Source organism: Chionomys nivalis, chromosome 3 (assembly GCF_950005125.1).
Source record: "Chionomys nivalis chromosome 3, mChiNiv1.1, whole genome shotgun sequence".
Classification (NCBI taxonomy): Eukaryota; Metazoa; Chordata; class Mammalia; order Rodentia; family Cricetidae; genus Chionomys; species Chionomys nivalis.
This window is the reverse complement of record NC_080088.1, coordinates 20,933,094-20,955,807: the sequence shown is the minus strand read 5'-3', so window position 1 is coordinate 20,955,807 and position 22,714 is coordinate 20,933,094. Positions and strand designations below refer to the sequence as shown.

Here is a 22,714-nt window from a genome sequence, read left to right as displayed (position 1 = left end):
TAGGTTAGATTAAAGGCCATTTTCTACAGCTCTTCGAAGAGGCTGAAGATCATACTATCTATACTAAATATAATCTCTATGTAACTAAAAGACCTGATAAACTTAAAAATAAATATGACAAACATATAATTCTCAATACCTATCTAACTTTGAAGACTAAAAGAATAAACAACTGTGCAATATATGAAGACAATGATCTTCAACTGTAAACAATGTCATAGTATCAGAGGTAGAAATGTACAATGTAATATGGTAGATGTATCAATACAATATGGACAAAGTTATAAGCATACTCATACAAAAATAGAGGTAGGAACACTCATATTCAATATTCAACATATCAATATACAAGAAACAGTACCAGTACAATTTTCTATAGACAGTAATTCACAAATACCAATCATCCCAAAAAACCAGTTACCCCCTTCTTCTTCCTCTTCTTCTTCTTCTTCTTCTTTTTTTTTTTTCCCAAAAAAAAATATCACCCCATCCCCTCAACCCTAAACCAACCATTAAAAGATGTCCCCAACCCTGAGGGCAAACTCTGTTGGGAGAGGGGATGCCGTCCTCTAAGATTGCTTCTAGCTGACATGGGGGCGACGTTCTTCTTAGGGGGTCCTGTGAAAGCAAATGATGGTAAAATTTCCAAATTAACCTTTGACCTAAGAAAATTGTAACTAGTCTCAGAGCGTTTTGAGAAGGTCCGACCAGAGTGTTGTCAAAAATGTGCACCATTCGAAATTGTCTCTTGTAGTTGGTACCAAAAAACAGGTCTAATATTAGCGCTTTAAAAAAAAAAAATCATGACGTCATAAAAACCAGATGGAGTTGATGTTGTGGGGCCCCATCTTCATCCTGGAAACTTCAAAGATTACTGTAGGAAAATTTGTTGCTTGTTATGGGAAATTTAAACATTAACAACAAGGACATATACTGACATATAAAGAAAGACACAGATATGAGGAAAAGCAAAGAAAGTTTAAGACATATATGGGGGCCAAATGTGGCGGCGCAAATGAATGCAGACAGATTATATAGATATATACAGCTTTAATAAGGAAATAAACTTACAGGACCACAGGTTCCCACGGTGTACCGGAAAAGCGGAGCAAAAGAAAAAAGGCTGCTGGGCTCACACCCGGCAGATTTATCCATAAACATTAGCCCGAGGCGAACACGCCCCCAATGGGTGGGGCTATGTCCCTACAGTGGGGCAAGCCTTTTTGTTGTTTGAGGTTTCTGTCCTGTCCAACTCCCACAGTCATTAAGTCCCAAAGAAATCACACAGAGGTCTACATTAATTATAAACTGATTGGCCCATTAGCTCAGGCTTCTTATTAACTCTTATAACTTATATTAGCCCATTATTCTTATCTGTGTTAGCCACATGGCTCAGTACCTTTTCCAGTGGCACAGTCACATCTTGCTGCTTCTGTGTCTGGACAGGCCTGCAGATGGAGCTTCCCTCTTCCCAGAATTTTCCTGTTCTCATTGACGTGCCTCTACTTCCTGTCTGGTTGTCCCGCCTATACTTCCTGCCTGGGTACTGGCCAATTAGCATTTATTTAAAACATAATTGACAGAATATAGACAATTGTTCCACACCACCTTTCCTGTCCTGCTGCTTCAACAAGATACCCTGCACAATACAAGGATGAATGGGTTTGTTTTGGCTCATAGCTTTCAGAGATATAGTTCATCATGGCAGAGGAGGTATGATAACAGGAATAAGAGTTGATTTGTCACACCATGTCCACAGCAGGAAGTAGAGAAAATATTATGCCCCAAATTCCTCTCTCTTTTTAAATTCAGTCTAGGACACCAAAGCATGGAATGGTGCTGCCCATTCAGGGTGCGTCTTTCTAATTCAGTTAACTTAATCTGGAAAATCTTTCACAGGCATCCCAGCTTTTGTTTCCATGGTGATTCTAAATCCAGTCAGGCTGACAGAAGAGATTAACTGTTACAGGAAGGTGCAAACCTTACCAGACAAATCGGGGTCATAATTACACCAAAACCCTCGGCAATACAGACACAACTGCAGGAGATGAGCACACAGCTAATGACAAAGGGGACACCTTGGCCTGACAGGTGGCTTCTCAAAATTCTTTCCATTGCTTCCCCCATCTCTTGTCAATTTAACTAAGAAAATTGTCTCTAGCTTTTCTCTCACTTCCCCTTTCCCAATTTCCCTCTAACTTATTTCCTCTTTTTTTTTTTTTATTTTTCAGTCAAAATTGTGAAAGCATAGATCATTGTAGAATATGCTTTTTTTGGGTAATGCATCAGACAGACTTTTCAAAAAAAAATAAAACACTGAGTATATGTGGTGAAAGCCAGACTCTGCTCCCCACCCATTTCTCCACACTTCTCATTGAAATCTGTGTCAACCAGCTATTGCCATAAAAATCACCTTAGTATTCAGTGCATACCAAGGTATTGTCGCCATCTTCACTGACTTACTGGTAAGCTGAGTGGCCCTTTTCCACATCTGCCTCATTTTTGGGGGGTTGAGATTAAGTGTGCTGCCCAAGTCCTCTATTAAGGATTCTTTGGAATGCAAGAGGCAATTCCAGCTGTACAACTCACCCTCATTTCCGTTTGCATGCAGTTCTCTATTTTGCATTGATGAGTGTCCCTCTTCCAGGGAACAGGGAAGTATGTCTTTCGAGAATGGGAATAGGGAGATAGGGAGTAGCAGTAATGTGTTTATATATTGTTTGGTATATTACCATTCTAGCATAGTTTTATTTTATAGCCATACATTCATCATTAAAATAAATGGTTGTTTCTTTATTCATACTGCTTCTAGGCTTATTTGCATAAAGTTATTTGAGGCACATTTTTTTTTTTTTTAAATTTTCGAGACAGGGTTTCTCCGTAGCTTTTTGGTTCCTGTCCTGGAACTAGCTCTTGTAGACCAGGCTGGCCTCGAACTCACAGAGATCCGCCTGCCTCTGCCTCCCGAGTGCTGGGATTAAAGGTGTGCACCACCACCGCCCGGCATTGAGGCACATTTTGTGAATGAACCAGCCTGCCTCCATTTTAGGCTTAAAAGCATCTTACAGACAAACTAGGGTCTTTCCTGTTTATGATTAAACCCCTGTTTCTTAAGGATGGGGTTATGCCCCATCTGTAACCTTAACTATAAATGGTTCCAGGAATGGCAATAGTGTTTTTGTTTCAAAAAGTTATTTATAACCACCTTGCAACCCTACAGGTTATATGACTGCCTATGATGCCCTTATTATGAGTACCTGTTAAGATTATCTTATTTTGGCCCCGTTTTCTTCTGCTCCTGTAACCTTGCCGACTTCCCCCCATTTGAACATCCTCTATCCTGAGCACTATACAAGCCTGGTCTTCCTCACATCCCATGCTGACCTTTCAAACGCTGCCTTAAGGGGAAGCAGCCTGAGTACATGAGTAAAGAAGTTTGCTTTAATCAATTTGGCCATTGTTGTTTTATCTTCGGCACAGTATCTACGCCTTAATCTATTGCTATTTCAGCCAGCAAAATTGCTAATCCACAGTTACCAACCAGCTTCTCTGGGAGTGGCCTGGTCGCTCAGACTACAGCCTGGCAGGAACTCTATTCCCACAGGCACTGACTGTGCCAGTGCCAGTGCCACTAAAGGTAGCTTTAACCAAATCTCTATCATTCTATTTATAAGTAAAACTCAAGGTTCAAAGGCTGGGGTGAAACCTGCTAGCTCAGAGATGTTGAATAGCACGTAGCTAACCCCCTCTCTTTACTGGCATCTCCCAAAGAGAGCGAGCGTCCTTCAACTCAGCCAACCACTCGAAATCTCTCTCTACTCCTGGTGAATCTCATCTCTCTGTGTCTTCCAGGTGTCCTTTCATGCTCTGTGATGACTTTCTGTTAACTCCTGACCCAGGGTTCATTTTATTAAATTAATGCAAATGCAAGCTCGGGGTTTGCAGTGTGATAGAATATCCCCCAACACAGGAATAAAACGAATATTTTTTCATATTTCAGCCTGTAAATTGGTAGTTTGATTCTTTCAGCTGTTGAGTACTTCCTGGCGCATTCTATACTTTCTTGTTGTACTTTAATATTTATTGTATAATTAGATAATCCTGTCATCTTAGTTACTTAATACAGCTTTAATGGAAATAAAGATCCTAGATGGCATGGAAGATCTAACCATTGTCTGCTTGAATGCTTTCTCTCTTTTGAGTTGCTGCATCTTTGATTTAACTTCTAACATGACTTTTGCCTACCTGAAAATTATTTTCCCAACTCCTCTCAAGGTGTGAGGGGCTTGAAACTTTCTTATGAATGGTGGAGCCTTAGTGGAAGTCTTAAAGAAGTTTTTAAAGAAGGCAGGTCCCTTTGCTCTGGGCTAATTTTTCTAGAATTTTAATGGATATGGGCACACTAATGAAAAGAACTTCCATGGCTATTTTTTTTTCTCCTTGAGCCATTTGAGAATCAGTTGTGGACATCTTATTCTGTCACTTAAACATTCCTAAGGAAAAAGATGTTGTCCTACTATAATGCCATATAGGAATGTGCTAAAACATTGTCATACACTGAGCAGCTTTCCCCTATGCTTCTCAGTAATGTCCACTCACACTCTGCAGGGCATGCAGTAGCCTTTGCCAGCCTCTCTTGCTGCCCTGTGTGGTAGCTCCTCTGGATTTCCCTTATGCTGGAGACTGCCTCGTTGCCTTTGGTACTATAGACATCTTAACAGATGAAAGGATGAGAATTCCTTTGCTCTGCATTTCTTGTTTGAGGCTGTTTGATTATTCCTCAAGATTAGATTAGGTTTTGTAGCTGTGACATACTGCCACAGGTTATAGTGTGTTCGGAGGTACAAACTGTCATGTCTTGTACCAGCAATAACAATTTTGATTCCTGGCTAATGTGAACTGTTAGATTTCCCATTACGGTGTTACCCTTTCTTTTTATATTTTGTAGTTGGGAACTTTGTTATTAATTCTTTTTCTCAGCAAACTTTCACCCAGTTGTTCAAGTGTCCCTGAAGATTCCCAACTGAACTGGTACTGAGTTAAGGGTAAGCCATTTTGAAGTAATAATCCAGGAGACCTACATTATTTTAGGGACTAAGCTTGTTTTTTTGTTTGACATATTCTGTGCTTTATTTCATGGTGTTGTTTCACAGTTTGAGGGAACTGTGTTTTAAATACAAAGGCGTGTAGTGGGATTGTTCATAGAAGATCATTGAACACTTTGGTAAGAGTCCTGTGCTGTTTGGGTCATGAGATTTGCTAGACTAGTATACTGTGAAGAGAAGGGAAGGAAATGGGTCAAGCCAGTTCAACTTAGGATCTTTTATGACAGATTGGAGAATCATATGGTTTCTTTCATTGACTGGATCTTAGAACTCTTAGATGCATTTACTGGTTGTTGTATGTTTTGTTCTTTTGGCTTTTTGAGGGGCCCACCACCCAGTGCCCAAATAAATCACACATGTAGGTTTATTCTTAGTTATGAATGCCTGGCCTTAGCTTGGCTTGTTTCTTGTCAGCTTCTCTTAAATTAACCCGACGATCTTGCCTCTGGGCTTTTATCTTTCTCTATTTCTGTATACCTTTCTTTGCTTCTTTCACCGTGGCTTCATGTGTAGCTTGGTGACTGGCCCCTGGTATCGTCCTCTCCTTGTTCTCTTGTTTGCTCCTTGCAATCCTTTCTCCCAGAGTTCGCCTTCTATTTATACTCTCTGCCTGTTAGCCTCGCCTATCCTTGCTCCTGCCTCGCTATTGGCTGTTCATCTCTTTATTAGGACCTTCAGGTGTTTTAGACAGGCCCAGTAACACAGCTTCACAGAGTTAAACAAATGCAGCATAAACAAAGGTCACACACCTGAGAATACTATTCCTCAACAACTGGTTTACTGCGCAGGCGAGGAGCACGCATCTCTCGAACATCTAAACACCCCAGGAGTTCTCCTCAGACTCAAGCTACAAACTGTTCTCTTTTTTTGCTGAGGCATCATCTGATAGGATGGAAAATGTTAGCTCGGTAAGGCAGCCTGGGAGAGAAAGCAGAAGTTGAGGTTCAGAAATATGAGAGTAGAGCAAGGACTCCCTGAACTCTGTTGTGAAAGAGTGGTGTTTTTATCTTGTATCTTTCAAATTCTACTTTCTCTTTCCTCTCTCTTTTTTTTCTCTCTTTTAAAAAATACAATCTTTTTTTTTTAAAATTCCATTGTTTCTATTGTAATAATTCTGATTTTTTCCTGTCCTCTAGCACCAGCAGACATTTTTGAATCAGCTGAGAGAAATAACTGGGATTAATGATACCCAGATACTGCAACAAGCCCTGAAGGTATGACTTTTAGTTGTAGTTTAAAATTGTGGTGTATTTTTGCCTCCTTTGTGTACTGTATTTAAAAGCCAAGTCTCTTAGTTGAACCATATGATACCAGCAGAGATAGAGGAAAGCATTCTCTTGGAAAGCAAGAGCCTCATCTCCTGCACTGCAATTCTAAGCGTGTAAATTTCAGGAATTTGATGTTTGAGGGTACACTGGAGGGAGGCATAACCTCTCTGTATTGGATACTTTTCTTGCTGGCTAGTAGGAATTGTCTGAGTGTTGAGGAATAGTATTCTTAGCCTGTTTCTAGCATCTAAGTGGGGCTCAGAGTGTGGCTTAGAGTAAGAGGTGAAGGAGGATCATCACAAAGGAGAGAATCAGTAGAAATAAGCTTACATCATTCCTTGCATTCAGTTAATCTGAATGCCTCAAGGCTATTCAGCTTCAAATTTCAGTAATATGCGCAACATGCAATGTGACATTTTGGTTGCATTCTAGATACACCCTCATTTTCCCATGGAGGTGCCGAGATGAGTCAAGTCCCATGGATAGTTCTCAGTGATAGTGATCAAGAGAATGAAGTGTTGCTTGAAGTAGAACTGTATTTTGAGCTCATTTGTATGTAACATTTTTATCCCTCTCATCCCACATTGCCCCGGAGATTTTGTAACTTAACTATGGGGAAAATGTTAAAATGGTCCTTGATTCTGAGCCTGATGGCTTTATTTCCAGAGATACTTTATTTTTTTATTTATTTTTTTTTTACGATTGTACCAAAAATCATCAATGATAGTGTTCACTAAACATCAGACAATTTGGACCAACAGCTTTCAGTTCTTTATGTGGGTTTGTTAATTTATTCTCATATTTCCAAGAGATAAATGCTTCCATCTCCCTCTTTGGAGATGAGGAAATGGAGATGCTAAGTAGCCCACCCCACATCACACACAGCAGCGTGTGGGAGACTTGGAATGGAGCTGCAGGAGCCGTTCACAGGTGCCCGAATAAGGCTAAGTGTCTACCACTGTGCTGGGAGCTTGCTTTGTCTCATCTGCCAGGAGAAAACTGATGAAGCAGTGTTCCGGAGGGTGCTAATTCTGAGCTGTACATGCTGTTGTTAGAGGATTCCAGAGTGCAGCCCCAGTTCTGAGGAGCCTGACCTTTAGATGGCTACCAGTCCTTCATTCTGATATACATGACTAATCCATTCCAAGTCTATTTGCAGAAATTGCCTTTTCCAGGAGATCACAGAGGATGAGACTTTAGCCATCACTTTGCTATTGGAAATTTGAGGGAAACTCCCTCCACTTACTAAACTTGAGAAATATAGATCAAATTAAGTCTTGTCCACATTCCTTTGGTATGTTATTTTCTTCTTCACAAACTTTCATTTGAGAGAGTAAATAGGACACTTAGACCCTAACTGATGGCCTTTAGGATTTTTCAAGGTGTGTAGTAATGAGTCGATTCTTTAGCAACATACCAACAAGTCCTGTGCTTTGGTAACCACAGTCACTGACTTCATGATGTTTAACTTGAAAATGCTGTTAGCTACTTTTTTTTTTTTTTTTTTTTTAACCCTGTGGCCAAATACCCAACAAAAACAATTTGGGAGGGCTGGGGAGTTCGCTCAGTGGTAAGAGCACTTGCTGCTCTTGCGGAGGACTGGATTTTGGTTCACGGCACCTACATCACTTGGCCTGTAATTATTGTAGCTCCAGTTCTAGCAGGTCTGACCCCTTCTTCTTGCCCCTGCAGGCACTACACTCATGCATGCATCCACACACAGACAGACATGCACATCACACACATATCAAAAGATAAATAGAGGAGGAAGGGTTTGTGTCATGGTGGGGAGGTAATGGTGGCAGGAGCTTGAGGCTGCACCATCATCAGATCTTGTCAGAACAGGCAGCAGAGCTGGGAAAAGTGGGACAGAGTTATGCATACAACCCTCTCTGTGCAGAGGTGACTTTTGCCACTCAGCGTAGCTGCCTAGAAAGTTAAACAACTTCTCAAACCATTGCTATCTATTGAATTGTGGTCAATCACAGGAGCCCATGAAGAACGTTTTATGTCTAAGCCATAGCAAGAATCTATACTTAGTCATACAAACTGAATAACTGCCAAGTTGCAAAATTCCCAATGTGTCTGGGTTTTCATTAAATGAAGCAGGGCATTCAAAACACTTAGCACACTTCTAGACACCTAGTAGATGCTTTGTCAATGTCAGCTGTCATTCCTGCAGTTCATTTTATGAGCAGTGTACTATCTAACAGGGGCCTATTGTATCTTGGATGAGTCACTTAAGAGTCTCATCATGGGCACAAAGGCAGCACACTGTAAAGCCGTGCTGCCTTCCCAGCCACCCTTTTCTTAACTTCCTGCCACAGTGAGATTGCGAGCAGGTTTTGGTTTTTTTCTTTTGGCTGTTGATAATTTTATGGTTACTTTGATCACTGTATCGTGTCTTACCTTAACAATATTAATAGTGATAGCACACTCTGCTCTTAATCCACAGCCAGCACAAGATTTTTTTTTAAAATGAACGTAAATACGGTGTCCACAATGCTCCAGTGGTTTTCTGCTTAAACAGCCAGGCCTTCTGCATCCTGACTGCAGCTGCTATGGAGATGACTTGGTTAACATCTGAGTTTATTATGCTGTCTCAATTAGCTGTCCTGAGGCTCATATTACATTTTACTTTTAATCAGCCTCTTAGAGAATCTAAAGATAAAGCCAAGCAAGCCTCCTCATACTGCTTTTCGGCCTTCTGTTACTTCTAAATGAACATTAACATATTTGGTTAGCTGAGCTTTCGATGAGCACTGATGTGTGATGTGTGTATGGGAAGAGTTTTTATCTTGATGGCATGAGTGTTTCTGTCCTCTGCTGTACTAAGAATTCTTGACATTTTCTTAAGTTTCTCCTAGGTGCATCCAATATCCTTGTTAAGGAACCATATTTTAAGTATTCACTTTTCCACTCTGAAAGCAAAACCTAGAAAAAAATTCTTGATTACTCATTTTTTTAAAAATTAGAAGTTCATGATTGTATTTTTCCAAATGAATAGGTAGCTAAGAAAATAGAATTGATTTAGCAATGTAATAGAAGTTTTAATAATGAATATCAAATAATGAATATAGTTTTTAAAAGTAATTATTGAGGTAGAGTATATGGGTGACAAATTTTTACTGTTTAGAGTTGCATTACAATATATTCAAATCAAAATGATTTTTGTTACAAAATATTCAAGATAAAATTAGATACATTTTGGATGCCTTTACTCCAAAATCATTGGATGTTCCCTTCTTGCTATTTGAAGGATAGTAATGGAAACTTGGAGTTAGCAGTGGCTTTCCTCACTGCAAAGAATGCCAAGACCCCTCCACAGGAGGAGACAGCCTATTACCAGACAGCACTTCCAGGCAACGATAGATACATCAGTGTGGGAAGCCAAGCAGATGCAAGTAAGTTTTTCTTAATGTTTTATAGACATACAGTGAAATTTTCTTTTGATGTTGTATTACTTTTACTCATTAAACAGAAGTGAAGCATAAACAAAAAGTAATATAAATTTTTATTAGTGACAAACCATCTTATTTAAGTTATATATCCTTTTATGAGTATCTCTTATAGAATACATGACTTTGAAATATAAAAAAATGGTTCATTATATTCATAAAAAGTCTAGAATCTTAAGTGGATAGTTATTTGTCAATTTCAGCCTTCAGTAGAAGCCAAATACTGCTTTGAGGTTATAAATTTATAAGTTTACTATATTATAAAATTTCCTTTCCTCCACATTGAAAATAAAGATTTGAGGAGAAGGCTTTCATATAATCAAAATCCTCCTTAATCCAAAATGAAAACACACACACACACATCCCTTGAGAGAAATGTTTGGAGACACCATGCCCTCTCTCTTGCACCTTAAGTCAAGTTATATGAATTTGCCCAAAACCCTAGCTTATCATCATCACGGGAATATTCTCATGTACCATACAGAAATTTTTACTGTTTACTGACATTCCCATGGCTTAATTAATATGAAATAGGAGGTATTATTTAAGGTATGTACTTGGCCATGGTTTTAGTCCTAAGCACTCCAAAATAACAAAGTAGTATATATAAAGTGTAAGCACTTTTATGTGTTATAGATGTGAGACATGAGATCACTAACATGTTTGAGGAGCGTGTGTGGTCTCATTCTGTGGCCATGGAAATTAGGAAGAAGGAAGGAGAGCCACTTCCCTTCCCCTTTTCATGCTTGCATGAGGTGCACCTCCTGCTTATGTCAAGTTCAGCAATAACTGAGGCTTTGGGCAGTTTCTCCTGTTTTCCCTCCTTTCTTTACACTCTGACAATAAAATAGAATGAGCTGAAGTCACAACACCTGGTGCCACCTACCCCCTCAGTATTTAACTTACTCTTCTTTGGGCCAGGAAGAGTCTCTAACCTTTCCCTCTCAAGTCTAAGTTATTTCTGTCTTAAGAGTTAGCTAGCAACTGCCTGCTGGAAATCGTTTTTTCTGTCCTCTTGCTTGGAACAAGTCTTTCCAGTATCCAAAGTGTGCTTGCTGCTGAGGACTGTCATTTGGAAATCATTTCGTTGAACATTGATGCCACTAAATTTGGCATAGAAAAAAAAATCTTCAAGACCAATGAAACAACATTTTGATGTTGGAAGAAGCTGGGTTCTAAGTATAGGAAGGATGTGTGTTTGAGAATAGCATCCAGTTTTGTGGTGGAAAAAGGAACTAATTACATAGTTTTTTTTTATTGTTTTTGTTTTTTTTTTAAAAAAAAAAAACAGAAAAAAAAACAGAAAAAGCAAAGTGTAGTTTTTCCTGAAGCCAACTAGAAATGGAAATTGGCAAATAGTCCAGCCTTGAGCACTAGTTGGAGAGGTAAGGGTTTAGAAGGGCTTGTGGGAGCTCTTGTTGTTAATGCTCTGTTTATGACACAAAGACCAATGAACAGAGGGAGAAAAATGGAACTGTGAGACTATCCTAATAGAAGGCTTATTTGCTGTGCAAAGGAGGAGATATTGCTTAAGATAGATGATAGCACCTGTTCAAGACTTTCAGTGAGCACCAGTGAAAATGCTAGTGGACTCCGATGGTGACATAAATAGGTTCACTTAGAACACAGCTCACATTCAGAAGGCCATGTCTTGTGATAACCACCCCCATATGTATAACCACACGCACACACACACACACACACACACAAACACACAATCACTTTACTTTTCACCGACATTTGGCATAACGGGTTGTAATTGGACTCAGCTGATGGTCATTTTAGTGCCCTGCTCAACTGCTGTGGCTTCATTGCTAATGTGTTTCCCTAAGCTGGGAGCTCACTCTGTAATGTGTCCATCACATAGAGACATATAGATTACTGAGACACAGATCTGTTGAAATTTAATGAGTACTTACATGATGGCCCTCTTGGTCACACTTCAGTGTCATTACAGCGTTTGTGTCCTGTCTTGTAGAGTTATTGGAAGGAGAACAGTTGTTAGGAACCAGTTTTATTCAGCAAACCTAGCAAGCCTCAGAACTGAGGATTGAGAGGCACATTCAGCAGTTTATTGAAAAGTACTTTTGACTGTGCAGGTATTGTTGAGAAATGAAGCGATTTTCGTGTGTTTTTAGTTTTTATGGATTTGAAGGAAAGATTGTTACAAGTGAGTGTCAGTAAGTGCAGACTTGCTCATAAGCCTGAGTCTAGAGGGAAAAGCAATGACAGCTCTCAGGGCAGAATTTCTCAGGGATAGATGTGAAGGAAATGCTTCACTTTTGAGTACCTTCTCAGTTTTATTTGAAGTACATTGGTATTTGAAACTCTATAATAGTTTGTTTCAGATACTGAAAAGTTTTATTTTCTATAAATTATTACTCTTCTTTTCTTCAGCCAGAATTTGAGGGTAAATAAAATCATGGTCCCAGTCTATCACATGCTCATTTCAATGCTGGCAAAAATCTACCCTCTGAACTGAAAAATTCACAGTAAATATGCTACTGCATTTATGTAAGCTGGCAAATAACTATTTGTACTTGAATGTCTCTTTTAGAGAAAAAGAAACCATACTGTTTTCCACTTGATTTGAAGAACATTTATATTTGTGTCCCTTTCTGTAATATTGAAGAAGTAATAATCTTTTCAATACTTTTAATAGGAAAGCCATTTCATATTTTAGTTTGGCTTTTACTTTTTAGAGAAAAGTTACAATTTGAAGAAAACTTGTTTCTAGAACTTCAGTTATTGTACTGGGTAACTCTTCATAATATTCTTTACTATAATTTAATACTCTGTTATATTCTGGAAAAAGGCTCAAATTTTTGCTGTATATTTAACCTTTTCATAACTTGTATAATCCAGACAATACTAAGTAACAAATTTTCAAAGAATGCCTCATGCTCCTAGGTTAGGAAGGAAACTTTATGAGATCTTTAGAAAAAGAAAAAGAAATGCGTGTTAGTGAATAAAGCTCTTGCTGTACAAGGATGGGGACCTGTGCTTAAACCCCTGAATTCACATAGAAAACCTCTGTGTAGCGTGGTGCTTGCTGTTACACAGCAGAAACAAGAGGTTCACTGATCCTTGCTGGTTTCCAGGCTAGTTTAGACTTAATGATAGACCCTGTCTCCAGGGAATACTGTGGGCTGTAATTGGGCAGGATGCTGACATGAGTTTCTGACTTTCTGCACACACATCAGCCCCTACCACATACACAATTAAAGTGGACTAATTTACAATGCATGGTATTGGCTATCATAATTGTAATTGAATCAAAGCAGAAACAATGATATTTTTGGCTCTTGGCACACAGTGTCTTAGCCATGACTATACAAAAGAGTTTGCCCAATATTAAATCTATTAGTATTATTTTATACCACAACTATTAAATTGTTTTAAACTTTTTTAAAACAGGACAAAAACAGTATATGTCCACCAGAGCAAGATGCACCCCAGTTGAGCAATCAAAATATGGATCAAAAGATAAGAGGGATTTGGGTAGGTAATCATTACATAGAAAGTAATTCAGCATTATTAAGCTTTAGATAAACTGGTATAATACATTAGCACGAGTGCTAAGTAAGTAGTAGGCTCTTCAAACATTTGAATTGCTGTTGATGCCTAGGCTCCATACAACCTGAATGGCATTCAAAATGAGAAAACCCTTGAGGTTCCATCCTAGAATCTAGATCATGGGTGGACTGCTTGACAAGGGTGATTTAAGGTCCAGATGATGATGGGTGCAGCTTCTGTCCTCATGTCTGAGGAGTTATCAACAGACTCTTTCCTCTTTCCATTCCTCACACTTTTTGAAACTTACTTTAGGTAGAAAAAAAATTCAATGAAAGTTACAACTCTGTCTAGAAATTTCTATTACATGAAACTGTTTTGGTCATTCACAACACCCAAAGTTAAGCTTAGAAATAGGTTAGACCAGGGTGGTGGTGTGCAGCTGATTGGATATGTTAAGACGCTTCAAGCATCTAGTAGAATATTCTACTAGACTATTGTAGTAGAAGTGGACTATAGAACGGCCTGGATAACTTTTTTTAATTTATTTCATTCTTTTTTAAGTGGAGCTTTTATTTCTGAGGCTGGTGTTGTACTCAAGGCCTGTTTCTCTTTCCATGATGAAAATTTTCTGAGTTTCAGGAGAGAAGGCTGGCCATGGGCTCTCACTGTTTTCATAGTTGTGGACTGACGTGGAATGTTAACTTCAGTGTTTCCACCTTCTAAGATGCAAGACACAGAAAACAAGTGACAGTTTTTGAATGACTTCCCAAGTACTTTTCATTTTCTACTTTATAGATGCTACCATTATAAATTTAGTAGCTGTTCTTAAAATCAGAATTATATTTTTAACTAAACAGTTCCGTATAGTTGCCAGTAATCAAAATTAAAGTTAAATAATGTTGAAATTTATAGCTCCTATCATAAAAAATCCTGTCCATACATTACAGTTTTAGAGACTGTGTGTGGGATTATTATGTGAAAACCAACAAATCAGAGTAGGGAAGAAGTGGATGGAGAGTGGAGAAGGCACTTTGCCTATGTATATCTGTTTATATGGAAGTATTTTTTTAATGTAATGCCTTATCTGTCCTCTTTGTAGAAATTGGGAACACATACTCACATCTTATTACTGTCATTATACATAGCCCACTTTTGAAATTTATGCTTCATATTTGGGTATTATGTTTCAGTTGTTTTGGTACAGAAGTATTGATTTTTCTATGCTTTTAGGGAGCTTATTAAGCCATTGAAAGATACAGTCTGTTTTGTTTAAGAATGACAGTGAAGAATAATACTCCTGAGTTCTCAGAAGTTCACAGAGAACCACTTGTTATGTCAAGGTGGTGCCCTGGGTGTGGCTGGCTGGGAATAGGAATGACTATTTTAGGTCCTGTCCTTAGAGAATGCTTTTTGGGTGAGGTCACATTTGAACAAATACCTGAAGGGAAGTGAGGAAGGAATCACAGGACTGTGGAGAGAAATGAGCCACAGCGGCTGAATTGCATTTGCCTCCTGACACAAACAGTGAGACCGGCAGCCTCCGAGGCTGAGTTGTAAGGCTCAGTCAGCAGAGTCCTCACTTCTGATCTGTGCTTCCCATGTGAGCTCCCATCCTTCACTTCCTCTTCAAACAAGCCATGCAGTGTGTAGTTCTGGTTTGGCATTCTAACTTGTTACTTCAACTCTGTCTTGTCCTGGTATGTGTTCTTCCTCCAACTGTCCATCATATCTGTTTGGTGTCTTTGAATTGTTCTCACAGTGATCTTTAGGGACAGTATATAGCAAAAAAGTTTTTTCCCAAAGTCTTGTCATGGTGCAGATACGTGCATATAGTATGCAGGTATATGGATTGAGATTTCTACCAAGGCTATTTTGATTTTAAATTTACTTCTGTAATTACCACTTGTTTATAGCCAAGTTAATTCTCAGCATACAGAAAATGCTAGTTTTCCTTATACAACTGATGACTCTATGCATCTAATGTATTCATTGTTTTGCCAATTCCTGGAAAAAGAATTCAGCAAAACCCAAAGCTTGATTTTTCAGCTGGTCTTCAGTACATGCCAGAATCCCAAAGTAGACTTTGATACCATTGAAGGAATGAACTTGTTAGCAAGAGCAAGCAGGCACAGAGAGCAAGCTTCCCTTTCCTTGTCCCTTTATATAGGCTGCTAGCAAAAGGTGTATCCCAGATTAAAGGTGGATCTGGATTAAAAGTGTGTCTTCCCACTTCAAATGATTTAATTCAGAAAAACGTCTTCACAGGTGCACCCAGCCACGGTAGGTTTAGTTAATTCCTGATGTAGTCAAGCTGAGAACCAACAATAGCTAACAGAAAGAGAAAATTAGCTACTCATGAATTACAAAAAAGAAAATTCTCATTTAGCCATTATTAAAATTATATTTTACTTACTAATTTGTTAAGCAAAATGATACTTAAAATTGAAATAATTTAATATGTGAGTGGGTCATAAAAGTTTCCTTTCGTGATGGCCACATTGTTCTCAAACTATGGCAGAAAAAATTCAGTTTTGTAGAGAAATGTGAACACTATGAATAAAATTGTAATTACAGCAGCTTTATAGATAAGGAGACCTTTTCCTTTGCTGGAAGAATGTGTCAGTCAAGAACTGATAGCATCTGGTCTCAGCTAACCTTTTCCATCATTAGAAAGTACTGCTGCCCAGTACCAGGAGAGGCAGGTTCCAGTTCCCATCTGCATTACAGTTGTACCTAACTGCCCACCTCCTAGGGGATTAGAGATGTGGAGAGAGATGGGGAGCAGGGACAACTGAGTGTGGTCATTTCTAGCCACAGACAGGTTAGCCTTTTATACCAGTGGAAGAATAAGCATCTTCTGTATGTAATGCCATCAGGGAAAGGCAGATGATATGAATTGTGGTCTAGACGGGAGCAGAAAGCAGGACGCACAGGGTTGGGCCCCATTGGGGAAGACGAGTTGTCCAACCAGAATTGCTGCTCTGCTGTCATGTCCTGGCCTCCTCACAGGAATGACTGGCACAGAGAGTTGTAGCAATGTTTCTTGACATTTGTCTTCTGTTGGTCAGTTGATTGTGACTTATCTTTTGCCAACTTGATTGTAAAAACCAGATTACAAGAGCCCCAGTCCCGTGCGGCCAGAAGTCTTGTCGAACATGTTCATATTTAATAACGTGACACACTTTTGATCTTCGTGCTCCTTTAAACTCACAAATTTATGACGGACTTCAAAGAGCTTTCATTGATATGAAATACTTTCTGAGTTAATTCTAATTCAGGAACTGTTTAAAACATTTTTAAAATTCAGAAAAGCTTAGAAAACTAATTCTTAGTTAAAATAGCAACCTATTCTGTGAGGTAAATATTTTTGTATAGAATATATTTCTGACACAAACTAGCAAAAGGGTGCACCCTTTACGCTGCTGCGCCTTTCTCCTATCTATGGTATTAGAAAAGAGCTGGGATCTCAGATCTGTGTTGGAGGGTTTCCATTCTGTTGGAATAAGTTGCTTTGGTTCTGTTTTGTGAAGAAAATCTAGCTTCATACAGATGTTCATTTAGCAAAGAGAGGAGTGTTTTAACTGATTATTCAAATAATAATGATTATTCTGCTCAATATACTAAAACTCAATGCTTCTTAATTTCCTAAGGCTGAGTTACAGTGTGAATCCACAGGCACACTCATGTTGCACTGAATGGTGGTTATCAGTTGTCTTTTATACAGTGCTGTTATATTTTAAAATCTACCAATGTTTTGCTATTTTATGTCACCCTTACATGATTCTGTAAAACTATGTTGATAGTTGTAGTTCCATCTAAATTATGAAAGAATAATATACTAATGTATCACATTTGTTGGCAGCTTATGAACTGGTTCTACCAGAAAAGCCTTTACATCCTGAGAAACTATCAGGATCATGGTAGTTGAAACATAAATTTTTTCAAAATTCTGAGTTTGGATGGAATTCTCTATCAGTCATTAACAGAAGTTGCTCTGCAACAACTGACAAAATTGAAGTTTGGGTGTTTATCCTTTGTAGTATGTCATTTGTTTTTTCAACCAAAATATGAGAAATATTAACTTTGCAACCCCAGCATTGGACTAGCATTTATAGCAGGCTTTGTCACGTAGAAACTATGCATTTTTAGTCAGTAACAACTCCAAAACCTTGTAAATTAAGATTCAATTTCTTGTTAAAATTAGTTTTTTTTTGATCAAGGTTATAATTCTTAAGGTAAACTGATTTTTTTTTAAAGTATTGTGTTTATTTCTAAGTAATAACAGAAATTCACCTTGGTACTGGTGCCTTGATCAGCATCAGCAGGGCAAATATTAACTAACAGCAGCAGAGGGTATCACATAGCCATATTATTGTGATTATATTCTCTACCTTCTGGAATTCTGATCCCTTCTTTAAGGGACAAATAGATCACTTAAAAAAACTGATTGTGGGGCAAAATACATGGTGGGGTTTAAGAAATAAAAGCCTTAGACCTGGAGCCCGTGTACCATTCTTTATTTTTACACTGTTATTAGCATCTCAGCATTTGTGGGATAGGAGAAAATATACCATGCTTGCTTATTGTTTGCTTTTGTGTGAACTCCAATTCATGGATCCTGAAAGTGTGTAAGTGAAGAGTATAATTAGTTGCTGTTTCTAAGTGAGTTTCTAGGCAGTCAGGCATGAAACATCAACTATGCTTGGTAATTTCAGAGAAGGCATTTAATCTAAGGGATTAAGCAATTCCAGCTTTGCAGGGAATTGAGGGAGGGCCCTTGAGCTCAGTCTTCTTTAGTAACTGCAGATCTGACAACCACAGTGCTTCAGTCCTCTGCCACACCAGGAAGACAGCCGGTAGGGCGGCTCTGAGCAACTGTGTACTTCCTAAGTAACTTTGGCTTAGGGGATAGGAACCTCGATAAGTAACCTCCACTTGACTCTGACTGGATGTTGAAATGCTAATAGAGTGCCATTTTTGCTCTGTGAGTGACTTCCTTGCAGCTGAACTTTGATAGAACAACTTCTACGTGTCCACTAAGGACACTGGGAAAAACAGAAGCAGTAGGATCATGGCTGCTCCCTTGCTTCTACCATCAAAGTCTCCATTTAGTGATGGTATTGATGAGTTCCAGATCTTACTCTTAATTTTTCTTGCAGGTAAATGTGAAAGATTTGTTTGTTTTATGATGAAAACACAATAAAAAGATGTGGGAATGGAATCCAAGGGCTAATTGATCCTGTTCCTAGAGCTTGGCTTTCTGCTTTTCTGGGATTTTTCTAAAATTTATATCCTCTCCCATCATTGTTCAGGTTGTGTTTTAATTACCGAGAGAGCTCTTGTTTCATACTACCTAGAACTAGCCTCTTTTCTGTTACCGAATTTGGACTGGGTAGTTCTGCCCTCCTTATTGCTCCTCCCTCTTCTAGCTCAATCTTCATATAGCTCCTCCGTCTTCTAGCTCTATCTTCATATAACTCCACCCTCTTCTAGCTCTATCTTCATATAGTATAGCTCAACCTTCTTCTAGTGCTATCTATATATAGCTCCTCCCTCTTCTAGCTCTATCTTCATATAGCTCCTCCCTCTTCTGGCTCTATCTTCATATAGCTCTTCCCTCTTCTAGCTCTATCTTCATATAGCTCTACCTTTCTTTTGCTCCACCTATTTTATAGCTCCACCCTCTTTTACTGTGTCTGAGGATAGATATCTTGTAGCTAGCCTTGTGAAACCTTGTACTTGGTGGCATGTCAGCATCATTTCAGCTATTCTACTCTGTGGCTGTGTACTATCTGTTTTACCTATTTTTACAAACATGATTGAAACAAAGCTTACTATACTTTTATAAGGTTTTATTGTATTCAAGGACATAAAAAAGCCCTTTCTATGGCAACTATTTGTAATATTTTAATGGTTGTTGATTGCTACTATTGGAGGAGAAAGTGAAGATAACAATAAATTTAGACTTTTGTAGTTTCCTCAACACATGTATTTTGTAATTCAGTAACAAAATTAAGGTAGTTTTCTCCATATTTTCCCTTTTTCTCATGTAATATTTAGTTATTTCAAAGAAAATCAATACAGTTTAAACATACTTAAAATTTAAGGTACATGAATATAAATTATGTGCAATACATGAAGATCATTCCATTTCTATATTCTTTCATTAGACTGATTCTTATCATTTCTTAAATTGTAATAATAGCATTTATAGCAACAACTCCTCTGTCAAGGAAATTGACCAACATACATTGTAGAACTGCATTAAGCATGTTTTACCAATAGTGGTAATAGTCCTGGATTTTATTCATTGAATACAGAAGTAGAACTCATAGTGTTCAATGAAATGGACCAAGTGTTTTTGTGTGCACACCTCTGTATAAATGAAAATCTTATTTTCAGTGAAAAGAAAGGCATATGTCCTAAATCAATCACATGGTACAGAAGAGAAAAACAAAAAGTGACAGCTCCTTGCATCTCCTTTCCTACTTTTCACTAGAACTAAAAACTATCAACAATGTCACACACACACACACACACACAAAGTCCCCCTACTCTGTGGTTTGTTAGTGTGATATTTACACATCAGAGAGCACCAATGTAAGTGTTTGATAGTGATTGTTTTGCATTTTATTGATAAACCATATTCCCAGTAGGCTTTCTGCTTATTAGCTTTTTAATAAAATGTTACACAGTAAATAAATACCAAGAAATTTCTTCTTTTCACTACTTTTGGTAGATTTTGTAGAAGAAACTATTTAGTTACTAAGGATAGTTTATGGTAACCATGTTTGGATTTTTAAAGATATATTCATGCTTATAACATAGAGGATTAACTTAGTCCGTCCTGGCTTTTGGTTTGTCAAGGTTTATTGGGCATACAGTCGCTGTGGTGGGAGTTCCCTTTCAGTTGTTTGCCTTAATTCTGAGAAAGCTAGTTTTGCTTTTCAGATGTGATCGATCTCACTGGAGATGACAAAGATGATCTTCAGAGGGCGATTGCTTTGAGCTTGGCTGAATCAAATAAGGCATTCAGGGAGACTGGAATAACCGATGAAGAACAAGCCATCAGCAGGTAAGAGTGTAGACCCAGCATGTGTGTGTGAATCTGTCTGTACTCCAAAAGGAAAAAACAGACTTAAATTTTAAGAGCATTGAGATATACTTCATTCTAAAAAAAAAAAAAATCAATAATATGTGCTTGTATTTTTTACATTTTATGTAATCAAGCTTCATATTTAAAGTTTTAAACCTTTTAAATATTTTTTTAATTATGGAACTCATAATTTTGTCACAAATTTATTCCTTAATTTTTCTTTCTTTTTTTTATTTGTTCTTTTGAATCTACTGTCCAGTCTACCTTTAGGAATTTATCACAGGGTTCAAGTTTGTTTTTTGTTTTTTGTTTTTACTTTTTTTTTTGTGATAAGCCAAAGGTAATTTTTTTTTTTACTTCAATTGGCTATATGATACGGTATGTAATTATTTTGGATAGTGATACTATTTAATACCTTTGTGTGTACATAGACATGTTTGTGTGTGCTTGTTGTGGAGGCTAAAGATTATAGAATAAAAGGTATACTTGCTGCAAATGTTATTTTTAAATGCACATATATATTTGTTTACATCAATTTATATAAGCATATTAATATGAAAATATCTAGAAGGTTATATCCCGGATTAGTATTTATAATTCTGTGTCATGTGTTTTCTTGATGTTTTCATTGTGAGCTTAGCTTTTTAAAAAGCTATTAAATATTTATTGGGTTTATATTTAAATTGCCACCTTACAAATGTAGATTGTTAGATTATTAATCTTTTCTTCAGTTGTAATCTCCACTACATATTTATTTCTTTGGGATTTTTGAGACATGGTCTTATTGTGTATCGGATGGTGACCTTGAATTTTTGACCTCCTTCCTCTATTTATAGGTATGTACATCAATGAATGATAGGGTCATTGCATATTTAACCTGGTTATTTTGTTTAGTTTTTGAAGTGCTGTGCATCAAAATTACGACACTGACCATGTTAGGTCTAGCTTTTAACAGTCAGAGATGCCTTGAGTACTCAGGGTTTTAACTTCTTACCCTGTAATCTACTCTGTCAAAGCATCAAGTTCTAAAGACCCAAAAGGATCCAAAAAGGCAGTTGAGCCATCTTGCCAGTTTGTGTCAATGTTTTCTAATTGAAACACTATATACTTAAGTTCCATACGGGTTAATATTGAAGAGAATCCAAAAAAAGTTGTCAAGAGACAATTTCATCAGAATGTGGGTACAAAAACCCAAATGTTATATCATAGGTTAATACTTCCATGTGTTCCCTGTTGCAGTCCAGAGACAAACATTAGAAGTGTGAAGCTTCTGCCAGCACATTGTGGCATTCATTTTATAGTATGTTTGTAGTAGGGTATGAATACTGTAAAATATTGGCAAATGGTGTAGCATATTAAACATATATGCAGTGTCAGAGCTACTGAGTATTGTGTACTATGTATGATTGTAGGTAGTGTAAGTATAGTAGGCTTGTTTGTGCATCCTCACACACACAGCCTAGTATTGCTACAGTGGCTGTGCTGTAGCACTAGACCATTAGGCAAAGGAAAGTCCATATCCGTTGTACTTTCTTGGGACCACTGTTGCACATGCAGTCTAATCATGACCTGGTTATCCCTGTGTGGCTCATGGACATGTGTATGTCTGATTGTGTATGTATGTGTGTGTGTGTGTATGTGTAGTGAAGGATTATGATTATTTTTAAACTGATGGAGGTTTTGTGTATTTCTTAGGAAATAATCTGTACTTCACTTTATCTGTTGATTATTAATACTGCCATGTTCTTTTTATTTTTTTAAACTTTGTTTTTTATTTACTCTTTGTGTCTTTTACATTGAGCATCTCCATCCCATTCATTTTCCATCCCTTTGTATCCACTCTCCGCCTTTGCAACCTTCCCCCCAAAATAAAATATATTTATAATTTAAAAGAAAATAGAAAAAAGAAAATCAATCTCATCATGGAAGTTGAAGTATGACACAGTGAGTCACACAGCAAACCCTTTTATCTATATATCTTTACTTGCAAATGTTCATTGCAGAGAGTCCTTGGTCTGGTTGAAGGCCTCTGGTTTCTGCTACACTCACTGGAACTCCTCTTGCTTATCCTCTTGTTGCCCTGTGTCATGGAGATCCTGCAGCTTTGGGTCTGCAGATTATAGATGTGATAAATGTTGGGGTGGGTCAGCTTATAACCCTGGTTCTGAGCCTAGGGAGTTGCAGAGCTAGTCAGTTCACCATCTCTCCCTTGTCCTCACCACCAGGGTGAGCTCTCCTGCACTGCACTGGTTGGTTCACCCCTTGCAGCCG

The 22,714-nt window shown here is 37.9% G+C and overlaps 1 protein-coding gene across 2 annotated transcripts in view; it reads left to right on the top strand.

Annotated features, from left to right (window-relative positions):
- Usp25 (ubiquitin specific peptidase 25) overlaps positions 1-22,714 on the top strand; it is a 111,787-nt gene that overhangs the window by 19,512 nt on the left and 69,561 nt on the right. For both annotated transcript variants that reach the window (XM_057763625.1, XM_057763624.1), the window contains exons 2-4: positions 6,242-6,319; positions 9,633-9,777; positions 20,299-20,422. In XM_057763625.1, the coding sequence (XP_057619608.1) occupies positions 6,242-6,319; positions 9,633-9,777; positions 20,299-20,422 (347 nt within the window). The remainder of the gene's footprint in view (positions 1-6,241; positions 6,320-9,632; positions 9,778-20,298; positions 20,423-22,714) is intronic.